Genomic DNA, 16,351 nt, shown 5'->3' with positions numbered 1-16,351 from the left:
AACATGTACTTCTTCTGAACGGTGATTGATTGCAGCCTGTAATTTCCCTTTTCAGGATGCATTTTTGAGCTGACTAAAGGATTTGGCATTTTTGCGATCTCCTGGGGAATTCTGCGTGGACGATAGCGGAGGGTGCATTTACAGTTGTAGTGGCCATCGCTAGGGGTGGCTGCATTGATTCCTGATGGCTGAAGATGAAACCTCTGGTCAGCTCCATTACTCTGCGCCAATTAAAGCATCGGGCAAAATTGAAATCATCGAGAACGATAGCGGAAAACGAACAGGTGATCAGTGCCGTCTGCCTGCGTTTGACTGGTCTCCCTCTCTTCTCACTGCTACCATCGGGCAGAAGGTGCAGCTGTCTTGGGCACCACGTTGCCAGGTTCGGGAGCAGTTATTGCCCTATCGCCATCAGGCTCTCGGACGGGCTTTACTTAGTGCTAAATGCACTCCACAGCTGTGGGCTCACTTTCAGGGAATATGCAGATCACGTTCTATGTGTTTTTCCTTACTTTTTAAAACTACTTGCACAATTTGACCAAAGTGCTTCAGCACTGAACTGACTCCATGACCGTGGCTGTGGCCCAGCTATTGCCAAAGCCAGCGCCGCCTTTGGGAGACTCCATGAGAATGTCTGGGAGCAGAGAGGACTCAGCCTTACCACCAAGCTGAAGGTCTACTGTGCAGTGGTCCTTACCACCCTCCTTTACGCCAGCAAGACCTGGACTGTCTACAGCAGACACGCCAAACAGCTCAACCACTTTCACCTGAGCTGTCTCCGCAGACTCCTCCACATCAGGTGGCAGGACAAAATCCCCGACACGGATATCCTGGAATGAGCTGGGCTCTGCAGTGTCTACACCCTCCTGCTGAAAGCCCAAGCCAGGTGGGCTGGACATGTGGTCAGAATGCCAGACAGCCGATTGCCTAAGCAGCTGCTTTACGGAGAACTGTGTCAGGGCAAGCGCTCAGTCGGGGGGCAGAAGAAACGTTACAAAGACTGCCTCAAAGCATCCCTCAAAGGCCTGGGTGTCGACATCAACACGTGGGAGACGCTTGCCCTCGACCGTCCAGCTTGGCGCAGCAAGATCACCACAGAAGCCCGTGCAGCTGAAGTCAGGCGCATCATCGAGGCGCAACGAAAGCGTGCTGTGCGCAAGGCCCGAGCAGCATCCCCTGCCACGACAGCACCCACCCACTTGTGTCCCACATGTGGGCGAGCCTTCAGGGCCCGGATTGGCCTCATCAGTCACCTCTGGACCCACAGCCACCAATCTCCCATTTGACTTTGAAGCCATGGTCATCTTCGACTACGAAGTACGAACAACAACAACAACAACAACATTAGGCTCCCAGTCCGGCTTCACTCACCTCAGCAGCTCTATGACTGTGGGTTCACTTTCAGGGACTCTGCAGTTAATGCTCTGTGTGCAATTTGTTTACTTTTTATTATTTGCATGATTTGTTCTTGTTCACACATTGGGTCCTTGATGGCCTTTTTTGTGTAGGGCTTTTCTTTAAATGGGTTCTCTTGTGTTTGCTTTGTGGCTGCCTGCAAGAAGATGAATCTAATGGCTGTGTACTGTATACAATGGTAATAAATGTACATTGAACTTTGACTCGGCACCAAGCTGTCTGTAGCAATGAATTCCACAGATTCACCACCCAAAGGTCAAAGTACATTTATTATCAATAACACACATAAGATGGTGGAGGAACTCAGCAGGCCAGGAAAAGAGGCTTGGATGCTGCCTGGCCTGCTGAGTTCCTGTGTGTTATTCGGATTCCTGGCATCTGCAGATTTTCTCTTATTTGTGATTGGACTATTATCAATAACTTTGGGTGGTAAATCTGTGGAATTCATTGCCACAGACAGCTTGGATGCCAAGTCAAAGTACCTTGATTATCAAAGTATGCATGCAGTATACAACCCTGAGATTCACCTTCCCACAAACAGCCACAAAGCAAGGAACACCATGAAAGTTATTGGGTATATTTGAAGCAGCGGTTGGTAGGCTTTCGATTAGTAAGGATCTTAATGATTCTGGGGAGAAGGCGAGAGAATTGGGTTGAAAAGGATAACAAATCAACCTTGCTGGAGTAGTGCAGCAGACATTATGGAGCAAGTAGTCTAATTCTGCTCTTATGTCTCATTAATTAACAAAAAATAGAAATTACCTGGTCATTTATTTCATGTTTTATGCCCAAATTAACAGACCTTTTTACTCTATATTATTTTATTGGCTACATTATCATCTTCATTGACTGTGATTGGACTTATGAGAAGCTGAAGGATTGCCCAAGGATATGGAGTTAATTTAGGAAGGCTGCTCACTTATCATCTATTAGCTGACTTCCCTAATCCAAACCTCCTACCTCTTTTGGGCTTTAAATCCTTTCCATCTACCTCTGTGATGGTCCTCAGAGATTAAACGCAGAGCTCCTTTAAACCTTTGCTTTTTGAAATGCATGATTTTGATCTTTTTTTTAAAAAAAAGTGTCAGAGATACTTAGGGACTAATCTTCTGCCTCAATAGCAAGTTACAGTTGACTGGAAATTGCATTACGTCAGTGCTTTGTGAATGGAAGTGGAGTCTTTGCCCCACCTCCAAGATGGAACTTAATAATTACCATTTTCCAGCACAAGTTATACTTCCACATTTTCATCCAATACTCCTAGGATCAGGGCTAAGAATATTTATGTCCTGGAAGCCTCTGTCATTAGGCCTACCAGGGCAAAACAGCTTTTAATAACTTATTCCTTGCTGGAACCCACTAATGCAAGTTCCATTATTTACATGTTATTCTTCTTTACCTCTTTGGTCCTACTTACTTCAGTCACCAATTACCTGGCTCATTCCCCAGACTCTTAATGCACAATGTTCTGCATCTACACTTCTTCCAATGCTTCACCCAGACTCAAATCAACTGCCATATTGCAATCTTCACCGCTCCCAATGAAAATGAAGATGTGAAAGCTAATGTGATAAAATGCCAGAAGCAGTGGTTTAAAATAATCCACCAGTTTTCACCTTAATACTCCCCGCATTAGCATCTTCATTCTTGCAATGACCAACCATCTTTTTAGATTTACTTATATAACTATATAACAATTATAGCACAGAAACAGGCCATCTTGGCCCTTCTAGTCTATGCTGAACTCTTACTCTCACCTAGTCCCACCGTCCTGCACTCAGCCCATAACCCTCCATTCCATTCCTGTCCATATATCTATCCAATTTAACTTTAAACAACAACATCGAACCTGCCTCAACCACTTCTGCTGGAAGCTCGTTCCACACAGCTACCACTCTCTCAGTAAAGAAGTTCCCTTTCATGTTACCCTTAAACTTTTGCCCTTTAACTCTCAACTCATGTCCTCTTGTTTGAATCTCCCCCACTCTCAATGGAAAAAGCCTATCCACGTCAACTCTATCTATCCCCCTCATAATTTTAAATACCTCTATCAAGTACCCCCTCAACCTTCTATGCTCCAAAGAATAAAGACCCAACTTGTTCAACCTTTCTCTGTAACATAGGTGATGAAACCCAGGTAACATTCTAGTAAATCTTCTCTGTTCTCTCTCTATTTTGTTGACATGTTTCCTATAATTCAGTGACCAGAGCTGTACACAATACTCCAAATTTGGCCTTACCAATGCCTTGTACAATTTCAACATTACATCCCAAATCCTATACTCAATGCTCTGATTTATAAAGGCCAGCATACCAAAAGCTTTCTTCACCACCCTATCCACATGAGATTCCACCTTCAGGGAACTATGCGTTATTATTCCTAGATCCCTCTGTTCTACTGCATTCTTCAATGCCCTATCATTTACCATGTATGTCCTATTTTGATTAGTCCTACCAAAATGTAGTAAGACAAGAATACACATAGATTAAGATGTTAGCTGTCCTGTGTGATCAGCAGTTGGTCTGCCACCTGTCTTCAGGAGAGAGAGATAAGGAAAACAATGGAGCAGCATTTGGAGATGTGTAATGAAGGGACGGGAGAGAGAGTAACAGAAGCAGGGAGCTGTCAAGAGCGGCTCCCCCTTTGAACCCTGAACTGTTTGAAGTGATGGACAGGTGATACCCCAGCAGGGGGCTAAAAAGGGACAGGTTCGCTAAGGCAGGACACACACGACACCCGAGGTGACAAGACCCTGGAAGTGGTGCGTCTCTCACAAGTCGGTGGGAAGTACCGGGCCATAAACGCACAGGGTGGAAAGGCACGATCGGCGGGAACCTGGTGTGTGTCCACCCTTGCCTGGGTGCCAGGTTCAGCGCAGGGAAACGATCGTATCTGGAAACGGAGGGGTCACGGTCGGTGACCTCAGATGACATCACAAAGGACTCGCCCGAAAGCTGACTGTGAAGGTCTGTGTGGAAGCCGTTTGAATATTCATTCGTTTTGCTCTCTCTCTCCTTCCCCCACACTGTCCATCTCCCACGGCAGCGATTACTGCGACCTGAACTGAACTTTGCGTCACTTTGAAACTGGTCATTTGCCCCTAGACAACGATAGAGCTTGATTGACCCTGTTATCTGAATTCTGTGTACATGCATGTTTATCATTGCTGAACTGTTGCATTCATTATCCTTTTAATTAGAGTACTGTGTTGCTTGTTTCTTTAATAAAGCTTTCTTAGTTCTAGTAATCCAGACTCCAACTGAGTGATCCATTTCTGCTGATTTGGCAACCCAGTTACGGGGTACGTAACAGTAGCACCTCACATTTATCAGCATTAAACTCCATCTGCCATCTTTCAGCCCACTCTTCTAACTGGCCTAAATCTCTCTGCAAGCTTTGAAAACCTACTTCATTATCCACAACTCCACCTATCTTAGTATCATCTGCATAGTTACTAATCCAATTTACCACTCCATTATCCAGATCATTAATATATATGACAAACAACATTGGACCCAGTACAGATCCCTGAGGCACACCACTAGACACCGGCCTCCAATCTGACAAACAGTTAACCACTACTACTCTCTTGCATCTCCCATCCAGCCACTGCTGAATCCACTTTACTGCTTCAATATTAATACCTAACAATTGAACCTTCCGAACTAACCGTCCATGTGAAACCTTGTCAAAGGCCTTACTGAAGTCCATATAGACAACATCCACTACTTTAACCTTGTCAACTTTCCTATTAACCTCATCAAAAAATTCAATAAGATTTGTCAAGCATGGTTTTCTATGCACAAATCCATGTTGACTGTTCCTAATCAGACCCTGTCTATCCATCTATCTGTCTATCCTATATATACCATCTCTAAGAATACTTTCCATCAATTTACCCACCACTGACGTCAAACTCACAGGCCGATAATTGCTAGGTTTACTCTTAAAATCCTTTTTAAACAATGGAACAACATGAGCAATATGCCAATCCTCTGGCACCATCCCTGTTTCTAATGACATTTGAAATATTTCTGTCAGAGCCCCTGCTATTTCCACACTAACTTCCCTCAAGGTCCCAGGGAATATCATGTCAGGACCCGGAGGCTCATCCACTTTCATATTCCTTAAAGGCTCCAGTACTTCCTCTTCTTTAATCATCATAGTTTCCATAACTTCCCTACTTGTTTCACTTACCCTACACAATTCAATATCTTTCTCCTTACCAAAAAGAAATTATTCAAAATCTCCCCCATCTCTTTTGGCTCTGCACATAGCCATCAACTCTGATTCTCTAAGGGACCAATTTTATCCCTCACTATCCTGTTGTTATTAATATAACTGTAGAAACCCTTTGTATTTATTTTCACCTTACTTGCCAAAACAACCTTGTATCTTCTTTTAGCTTTTCTAAATTCTTTCTTAAGATGCTTTTTACATTCTTTATATTCCTCAAGCACCTCATTTACTCCAAGCTGCCCATATTTATTGTAGATATCTCTCTTTTTCTGAACCAAGTTTCCAATATCCCTTGAAAACCATGGCCCTCTCAAACTTTTAACCTTTCCTTTCAATCTAACAGGAACATAAAGATCCTGTACCCTCAAAATTTCACCTTTAAATGACCTCCATTTCTCTATTACATCCTTCCCATAAAACAAATTGTCCCAATCCACTCCTTCTAAATCCTTTCACATCTCCTCAAAGTTAGCCTTTCTCCAATCAAAAATCTCAACCCTGGGTCCAGTCCTATCCTTCTCCATAATTATATTGAAACTAATGGCATTGTGATCACTGGACCTGAAGTGCTCCCCAACACATACCTCTGTCATCTGACCTATCTTATTTCCTAACAGGAGATCCAACACTGCCCCTTCTCCAGTTTGTACCTCTTTGTATTGCTGCAAAAAACTATCTTGCACACATTTTACAAACTCCAAACCATCCAGCCCTTTTACAGAACGGGTTTCCTAGTCTATGTGTGGAAAATTAAAATCTCCCACAATCACAACCTTGTGCTTACTACAAATATCTGCTATCTCCTTACAAATTTGCTCCTCCAATTCTCGCTCCCCATTAGGTGGTCTATAATACTCCCCTGTAAGCATTACTACACCTTTTCCATTCCTCAATTCCACCCAAATAGCCTCCCTAGAAGAGTCCTCTAATCTTTCCTGCCAAAGCACCGCTGTAATAGTTATCTGACAAGCAATGTAACACCTCCCCCTCTTGACCCTCCGATTCTATCACACCCGAAACAACAAAATCCAGGAATATTTAGTTGCCAACCACACCCCTCCTGCAACCATATTTCACTAATAGCTACAAAATCATATTTCCAGGTATCAATCTATGCTCTAAGTTCATCCACCTTTCTTACAATGCTCCTAGCATTAAAATAGATGCACTTAAGAAACTCTCCACCTCTTACTCTCTGTTTATCCCTAATGGTGCAAACAACTTTGTTATCATTTTCTTCCTTCTCCCCTACTTCTTCGGTCTGAGTGCTCGCATTGTCTGTCCCCTGCCCACCCTCCCTCACACACAGTCCACCAGCTCTCTCCATCTGTGAACCAACCTCCTCCCTCCCAGTCTCTTCAATTTGATTCCCACCCCCCCCAACCATTCTAGTTTAAAGTCTCCCCAGTAGCCTTCGCAAATCTCCCCGCCAGGATGTTGGTCCCCCTAGGATTCAAGTGCAATCCATCCTTATTGTACAGGTCACACCTGCGCCAAAAGAGGTCAATACATTCTCCAGTTCCTTTAATCTTCCTCCAATATTGCAGACTTTGCAGTGTTCAATTTTACATTTATTTTTAAAAACAAGATTTCAATTGCTTGAACATACACATTGAGATCTATTTATTTAATATGGGGCAAGGAACATGTCATTACGGTGCTGGGCTAAAATCTGCTGCTCATATCCCACAAGCAGTAGGAGAATTTGAATAGTTTTCTTAAAATCTGAAAATAAATATCCTGGCATTATTAAAAGATAAACTGTTGGGGTAGCACAAATCTGAACTGCTTCACTGGCATCTTTTAGGGAAATAATTTGACCTGACAGGGTTGACTTCAATGGAGCTGCTGACACACCAAAGTGAAGGTATGAGGAACCAAGAATGGTAGTTAAATTTTGGCATTTCCAACATACGATGATGACACAAAATAAACTAAAAGAATGCTTTAGTTTAACAATCTTCCTCAACTAAAATCATGGTTTGCAGATAGCTGAAAGGAATCCATTAATTTCCAAGAATCTCCTGTTTGTAAATTGAGCTCCTCATGGATTGTGAAGTGCAAGTACCTTTAATAATAAAAAAAAAGCTGAGGGTACTCTCAAAGTTTCACTTGCTCAAATGTATCAGCAGAGTCAAGATGAAAGAATAAGAGAAAGTAGGAGCAGTTGGCAATGAGGAATGGGATTTCCATCTCCTCTTCTGAGAGAGATTTTCCAATTCCATGCTCATTCATGTATCCCCCTTCTCCTCAAAACACCTTCACTGATCCGTCTTCTACTATTCTCTGAGGTAGAGAATTCCAAAGATTCATCACCCTCTGTGAGTTGTTTTTTTTCTGTATCTCAGTTTTAAAAGACAATCCTCTTATCTTGTAAACATGACCCCTTATTTAAGGTTCTCTTACTACTGGGGAAAAAGTTTAATACACCACTCTTTTATATACGACCCCCAAGGATCATATCCATCTCGGTAAGATGGTGCTTTTTCTCCCCTAAACTCCAAATATCTAACTTGTAGTAGTGATAAGGATGTGAGAAAAAAAAAAGTGAGGTTTTTGTACAATGAGTGTAAAGGCTGATTTATACTTGTGCGTCAAATGTACGCCGTAGGTATGCCGTAGCAGCGTACCCTACACTGTACTCTACGCCAACCCTATGCCGTAACCTAACGCGCACCTCTCCTAAAATTTAACTATGCGTCGCGGCGACACAGGCCGCAACAACTGTTATTGGTCTGCTTGGTAGCATCGCATTTCCTCCTATGCTGCAATAGCTTCCCATTGGCGACTGAAGGGCAGGGAAGGAACTCTGGCTGCAATGCTTTCCATAAAGCTTTACAGACCTCTGAGATTATGGAGGACCCTGTGCTTGATGTCAGTTTGTAGCTAGCTGCTAGAGCCTGTTGACTTCCATCTGAAGCTAAAATTTGAAGGGTGATTGCCAGTCTCTGAGTATACTGTGCGTACACGGATGCGAAATAACTGGTTGGAGACGATGAACTAAATTGTCAAATCTACCTGCTGACATCTGAAAATATTTGAAATGCATTTCCTCGTCCGTGTCTCTCAGTGGCCGGACAAGCACAGAAAATTCACCCTCCTTCAGTTTCAGTCGCCATTGTTTGAAGTTTGAGTTTCTTCATGTTGAGTTTCAACACGAAGAAACTCACAGTGGCATAGAAACCCCACCGCCAACTAGCGTTTTGGCGGTGAATTGCAGAGCGACACAGACACACCAACGCACAAGTATAAATGCTCACAACGGCGTAGCCCACTTGCGTACGCTGCAGCGTAAGCTAGTACGCACAAGTACAAATCAGCCTTAAATGGATAACTGACGGTCAGCACAGACAAGGTAAAGGTTTGAGATTCTCTTTGAGACTGCCTTCAATACATCAGTTCTTAAATAAAGGATTTAAAATGGTGCTCAGAACTCCAGATGTGGGTAGTATGAAATTTCTGGCAAGTTAAGACCATAAGACAGAAGAGTCTGACAGCACTTTATATTCCAAATGAAAACACAGTGCTTTCTGTTAAATAAATAATGCATTTAATTAAGTCCATATACAACACTATACAAAAAAACCGCAGTGAAGTCCAATAAAGTAGAACTATTATGAAAGGTCTTTTTCTTTTACAAAAATATCACTACAATATGGTATTGACTACTTTTAATAACATATCTGGGAAAATACTGTCAACATAATATGGGAGAAATCCACACAAAATTGGAATGTAAGTATTACAGTGACATATTGCCTTTGTTCATAAACAAATGGGTCAACTCCAAATTGATTGTGACCAAGTTTTCAATACATTTCAACAATGACCTGTGGTACAGAAACATTCCGGCATCTTGACAAGGCAGTAATGTTTTGCAATGAATAACAGATTGCAAAGGGCTGGCAAATGTAGCATTATCTAGATTGGGGTCTCATTTAAAAAAAAACACACAGATCAGTTTCTGAAATGGAAAGAAGTAAACATTCGACATTTCGGGCGGAGACCGTCCCCTTTCGGGCAGAGTTCTCCTCTTTCTTTCCGGTCCTGATGAAGGGTCTCGGCCTGAAATGTTGACCGTTTACCTTTTCCATAGGTGCTGCCTGACCTGCGGAGTTCCTCCAGCAGTGTACGCGTGTTGCTTTGGATTTCCAGCATCTGCAGATTTTCCTCATGCTTCAGTCTCTAAAATAGTCTGTTCTAGGTCTTGGGTTGATCAATGGTCATTTCAACTTTCTCCAGGAGTTTTATTTTAATAAAAAAAAAGAATTGACAGCGACACAATTGAAGATATTTCTCAAAACCCCCCTTGTCAAATACAATGAGGTTCGTGAAAGGAACTGTACCAAGGGTGAACCAGAACGGAGGTGGAGCTGCTGTGTTAGCAGCCTACTCGCAAAGCATAACATCACTAACTGCTTCAAGGTGTACAGACCTCACAGGTGTACAGCTTCTTGTAAATGCCTGGTAAAGACAAAGCAAAACTGTGCACATTGCATTGAAATCAATCACAATGCCATACACACGAAATACAACAAAAATTAAGAGGTGTTTCTTAAGAAACAAAAAAAAGCCAAATAATTCCCGATGAAAACCAGACCCGATTGATAATGTTAGCAAGATATAACTAAAAATAAAAGATTTATCAATATATGAATAAATTATATTTTTAACAATGGTTACTATGTGTTACATTCATCCTTATGGTGTTTTTTTTAATACATGCTGATAAACTATTCTATGTTTTGGTTCATAACATTAAACACCGATTGGTATCCCACAGTAAAGTTAATCTTGCTTTGACAGAGGAAGCAATTCACTAAATGACTCGTGGAATGAGCTAATGGCTCCGATGGAGATGGGACATCATGGTAGCTCATATCTGTAGCACCACAGAGCAAGCGAGTTGTAATGTTTCCAGTCCAGTAAAGAGAAGTGGAAGTCCATTTCAGCTAATATTAAAACGATAAATTCTGACGTTTATATTTTTTTTAACGCAGCGGAGTAATGGCAGTGGTGTTTCAAATCTTCTTGGATTATTTTTCAAATAACATTATGAATAAAAAGAAATATAAAGTAGGCCTGTGCTTTGTGACGGGCAGTCTCCTGTGTAGCTAGGAGCTGCACATTTCACACCAGTCAAGCAGGCATTGGGGATGAGGATTAAATAAAAGTGATTATCAACCCTAAAGAGATTTGCACATGTATCAGTTCAAACGAAAAAAAAAGTCCCCAACTGTTGCTTCATTGCATCAGCTCAAAAATGTTTGCTACCATCATACGACATGTACAAAGTACAGTAGTGATGTGGACAGGCCCACAACTGGGGGCTTTTGTTTTCCTGCTTGCTTGCCGCTGTTGCCGGCTCCTCACGACTGATGGTAGTGGTGGTAGTGATGGTGATGATGGTGCTCGTGGTGGTGATGGTGCTCATGTCGCTGAACCACCGGCATTACGTAGCCATCGCTTGACATGACCGGCGGAAGGTCGCGGACGAACTCTTGCTCCAGTGCCAGGGGCTGAACGTGAGCCGACTTCAGCGGAGAGTGGATGTCTTTTATTCGTTGCCTGTACTTTTTGTGGTTGTGCTGTTGCTGCTGCTGCTGCTGCTGCTGCTGGAAGTGATAATGGTCGTGACCCGGGTGGCTGGGCTGGGAGTGGTAGTGCAGACCTTTACCTGCCTTGCTTCCACTGCTCTGGCCGGGTGCAGCAGAAACTTTCCCCACCCCTTTAGGAGACTTCCCCAGCATCTTCTCCTGGCACTTCAGTCGCTGGTGTGCTTCGCCTGGCCGCAGCTCACCCCCACTTGTTGGAGAGGGCTGCTCCAGGAGCAGCTGCGATCGACGCTGGTGACTGCTGTGGGTCTCCGATTCCTGGGATCGTGACCTGCTTTGGGAGTGAGGGGTTTTCCCGTGGTGTTCTTGCCTGGTTTGTAGCGGCGGGGACCCTGAGTGGGAAGAGACAAAGCAAAATCAGCAAGATTAGACAAGCACAAGAAATCTGATATAATTGATCATTTTTACTAATAATCAAATGAAGTTAGCCTCTTTCAGATTTTTCATATGCCAGATGTTTGGATGACTTTACACGACTTGGAAACTTTGATTGCTTCCAAGTGAAAAAGGCTTATCTGGAAACTATCAAGGTAATCAAATAGCAGCTATATTTAACACTGGAAGACTTGGCCTACGATTATTTCATCAGAAATACACAAACAAAAATATAAAATGGCTGATGTAATTTGAAATAGAAGCAGGAATGTTGGAAACACTCAGCACATCAGGTAGCAAACGTATAAAGGGTAACAAGAGTTAACATTTCTGTTCCAAGAATCCTTCAAAAGAATTTAAAAAAATTAAGGATAAACATCTTTTCATCTGCTTTCCTCCCTACTACAAACCTCATCTTCTATATTCTCTTTAGTGTTGGCGCGTGGCCAAGTGGTTAAGGCGTTGGTCTAGTGACCTGAAGGTCACTAGTTTGAGCCTTGGTTAAGGCAGTGTGTCGTGTCCATGAGCAAGGCACTTAACCACACATTGCTCTGCGACGACACCGGCGCCAAGCTGTGTGGGTCCAAATGCCCTTCCCTTGGACATCATCGGTAGCGTGGAGAGGGGTGACTTGCAGCACAGGCAACTGCCGGCCTTCCATACAACCTTGCCCTGGCCTTCGCCCTGGAAACCTTCCAAGGCGCAAATCCATGGTCTCATGAGACTAACGGATGCCTATAAATATTCTCTTTCCTACCCCATTTTGGCTACATCTTTACTAGTTCTCCAAAGGGCATCCATCTGCCGATGTTAAGCTAGTAAGCCAAGCATTTCCATCACTTTTTTCTGTTGATAGCCTTTCAATAACACCATCAAGAAATGTGCAACTGGCAATGCAAAATTATTCCTTCATCTTTAAAAGTGAAGCATCAATCATGTCCAGATAACATTCTTCTTCAGTCCTTTCATACGAATTAAGGTCATTTTTAACAACCTGAAGGGGAAATAATGGGGGCAATGGCTGTTGTGCAGGGTGAGCTGAAGATAATGGAGGAAGAGTCATCATCTCTGCTCCATCCAGAACTTGTGTACTCACTCAATCACTTGGAAAACTGATGTTTGAACCTTAAATACTTTCATTTCTCTTTGTTCGAAGCAATCAATGGACTTTGCAAAACACACACACAGAAAGTGCCCAATGAACTTAGGCAGCATCTATGGTGGGAAATAAACAGTCGACTTCTTGGGCCGAGACCCTTCATCGGGACTGGAAAGGGCCAGAGAAAGGTGGGGAAGGTGAAGGTGGCAGGTAGTAAGTGGAAGACAGGTGGGTTGGGAGGAGGGAAGATGACACGAGAAGCTAGGTGATAGGTAGAGACGGTAAAGGGTTGGAGGAGGAGGAAGCTAATAGAAGAGGACAGTGAACCATGAATTAAAGGGAAGGAGGTGATGGGCAGGGGAGGAAAGAAGGGATGAAAGGGTAACCAGAATGGTAAAAAAGAGAGGGGGGTGGTGGTGTGAATACCAGAAGTTAGAGAAATTGCTCTCTCCAACTGCCATTTAATTCAATACCTGGTCCAAATTTGGATGTATAATTTTCTATCCCAGCCAAGTCTAAATAATGGTTTCTCCTCTCTGTGTTTTCATCGACACAGTATTGCTCACGAATATTTGACTGCTGCTGGTCACTGTTGTATCTTCTGTAAGGGAAAAAAAAATCAAAATTGGCATTTCTTTTTATTACTCTATGGTTGATTCACCCAACATAATAGGAACTGGGTTCTGTTTAGATTCAACCTTGAACCAGTGTTCTCAATTCAAACACTGGCCATGTTTTGGATTTCCTCAGCCAGGCCTGGAACATGCATCGTTACACTTCAAATTAAGTCTCTCGTTACATTCTTCTGTTGTTTTGTTTGAACTTTGACCTGGCAGTTGTCCAATCCACTGAAATGTGGCATAAAAAGGCTGAACAGTCAAGTACTTTAAGAGTCCCTTCAAGATAAATACAACAAATGGAAAGCAACCAATGAATAAGAATCCAGAAGCTAGCAGTGTTAAGGAAAGAAGAGTCACCAAGCAGTTAGTTCCTATTGTTCTTTCTGTTAAAGAGAGGAAAGAGTTAATTGAGTGGAACGGATTGTTAGGGACTATCAAAGCGTGGCAAGTAGCTAGTGTAAATATTGCTGAAGGAACAGCGTCTTTACAAATTACAGTTTGAACGTAAACCACCCACCCTAGATTTTATCTGTTGAATTGTGAAAGGGTTACACACTAAAATTAATGGAGCTGTCACAAAATATCTTGGCAATTATGCTAAATTTAAGAAAGGATCAAAAGGAAAATGAATAAAATATTCCCAATTTAAAAAGATTGACGAGAAGAAAAGTTGCTGGATATCCAATTTTGAGAGATTTGGAGTGAGTGATCTTCAGTAATAGGAAACTTCGAGCTTTTAGAAAAAGATTGTGGATGTGGGGAATTATCCAACTGGATAATTCGTTCAAGGTGCACCAAAAGAAAGATGAGCTGAATGGCAAGATGCGGTGCTGGAAGGTTCTGGGCAAACTGGGCAGGCAGGCTACAGCTAAACAGCACAAGACACCAGTGTTTTTGACAGTCAGTATGGACTTGGAAGGCCAAAAGTATGATTCTGTATACAGAACAAAAAATAAGCATATTCAAATCAAGGGGCATAAAGTTAATAACACAAAGCAAAAAGATTGTAAAGCCATACGTACATACACAGACTATGGAGGAAAGTTACCTAAAACATTACAAAACATCTTTGGATGCCCTTTAATGGAAAAAATGAATTAAGAATTAGGATGAATAAAAAGTAAATTACGTGCAAAGCGGATACAAGTTTATCCGTTAAAGAAAATAAGATAATTCTTCAGAGCTCCTCTCTTAGTTTTGGTAACACAAATTGAGGGGATGGCTCCAATTATGCAGGACTGCTTAAGCAATCAGGGAGGGAGATCATATCAGAAGATCAGCCTCTCAGAAACACACCACTCAAAAGCCCTCACCTTGCCATATTCTGCCAGGAAATCAGAAACATATTTAAATGCTCAACATTCCCCAAGCTGAATGTGTTTCTTTCCCACTTCGTCTCCCTTTCCAATGATCCCTGTAATACCTAGATCCAGCGTTGAGGAATTGGATTAGCTTCCAGTACCTCAGCTGGGCAGACAACCTTTTGTCTGGACTCTTCGTTTCCTCCACATGTTCAACTTCATTTCTGCTCCGGTTGCTTTCTCGATCTGCAAAATGTAAACGCAAAAAATTGGTCTGTAAATCCGTGCAGCTCAGCTACTGCTTGCTACTTCACAGCCCTCTGAAGCAGACTCCCCCAAGTGAAATCTCGCATGCTTATCCTGTGGAGGAGAGCAAGATATCCAGGATTGAGTTCTGAACATTAAAATAGCTTCTCCTTTCTGTTAACTGCTAGGTACACAAAACTGAACCTCTTCTGTTTACAATCAAGGTCTTAGTGACCATGAAGCAACTTAGCAAAGTGATCATAAATTGCCATAAGTAACTCATATTTGGAGACTGTTAGGAGGGATGGGAAAATAGAAGTACAGTGGATTCTGGTTAATTGGGCCATTGGTTAATTTGCACAGCTGCTAATTTGGGACAAATCTTAAAGAACAACTACTTGAGAAAATAGGCAGGATTCCCTTGGCTTCTTTGGGACACTATGCTGCTTGACTAGGACAGGAAATGGTTGCTGAACGATTTCTAACTAGCCTCAGTCACAAGCAATTGTGTGGCCATTGGGCACTATACTGTGCTTAAAGCGAACAGTTTCTAAATAGCATCAGCTGTGTGTGTGTTTGTGTTCAAAAAGCAGCGAGTTTTGTCAGAGAGAGAAATAAGCAGTAAGACAACTCAAAATTTTTGCTCACTGCGCCTTCAAGCATTTGGAGATGCCGGAAATGGCAGAGAATGAAAATGAAACAATTTCACTACTTCAGTAAGTTAGGAACTACAAAGAACTTGAAGGTGTTAACATTCATCTTGAACGTTGCAACTAAAATTAAGGCTTGGAGGATGCAATCATCGCAAGCATTACCTGAAAGTAGTCCATTATCTGTACTATGTCTCTGTACTGATTTGATTCATTTACACTCAATCGAAAGAACACAGCAGGGTATGCTGGATGAATTCCTCCATCCTTAGCTATTAGGAACTAATACAGTTTTATTGTACTATAGTAGTACTGGTAGTATTCTAATTTGCTCCGTGTTTCATTTAAATAGACAATTTGTTACAGGGTTAAACAGTAGCTTGTCTTTTTTTAATGTAACTTTTTAACCATCTCCATGAGCTTCGGCTAATTGGGACAGTCACTTAATTGGGCCAAAATGTACTGGCCCTGATGTGCATTACATTCATATAGCTGGTTTCCCTTAAGGGGATGGAATTCAGGCATCTTGCTGAGGAAAAGACAAACTGCACCTTTTAATCTATCCATTTTTGCCTCACGCTCTCTTGCATTGTCCAGAAAAATACTAAATCAAAAATGCCCCCCTCCCCACTGTCATTTTGTTAATAGCGTGATCAAGTACATGCTGACCAACTCACACTGGGATTAATCATGCTATGGTGGGCACATCAATTCAATCATGATTTCCTTTTTGAAAAACACCTTTATTTTTAGTAATGTAGTGAAATAGAAACATAGAAACATAGAAAA

The 16,351-nt window shown here is 42.2% G+C and overlaps 1 protein-coding gene across 3 annotated transcripts in view; it reads right to left on the bottom strand.

Moving 5' to 3' along the window:
- Positions 1-9,200: 9,200 nt before the first annotated feature.
- The window catches only part of nkd2b (NKD inhibitor of WNT signaling pathway 2b), a 116,463-nt gene continuing 109,312 nt past the window's right edge, over positions 9,201-16,351 (bottom strand). For all 3 annotated transcript variants that reach the window (XM_063069750.1, XM_063069751.1, XM_063069752.1), the window contains 3 exons: positions 14,828-14,912; positions 13,219-13,346; positions 9,201-11,603 (listed from right to left, as the gene is read on the bottom strand). In XM_063069750.1, coding sequence (XP_062925820.1) covers positions 11,026-11,603; positions 13,219-13,346; positions 14,828-14,912 — 791 coding nt within the window. In that variant the 3' untranslated portion in view covers positions 9,201-11,025. The remainder of the gene's footprint in view (positions 11,604-13,218; positions 13,347-14,827; positions 14,913-16,351) is intronic.

Source organism: Mobula hypostoma, chromosome 17 (genome assembly GCF_963921235.1).
Source record: "Mobula hypostoma chromosome 17, sMobHyp1.1, whole genome shotgun sequence".
Lineage (NCBI taxonomy): Eukaryota > Metazoa > Chordata > Chondrichthyes > Myliobatiformes > Myliobatidae > Mobula > Mobula hypostoma.
The sequence above is the reverse complement of the archived record's forward strand: the minus strand, read 5'-3'. Positions and strand labels throughout refer to the sequence as shown.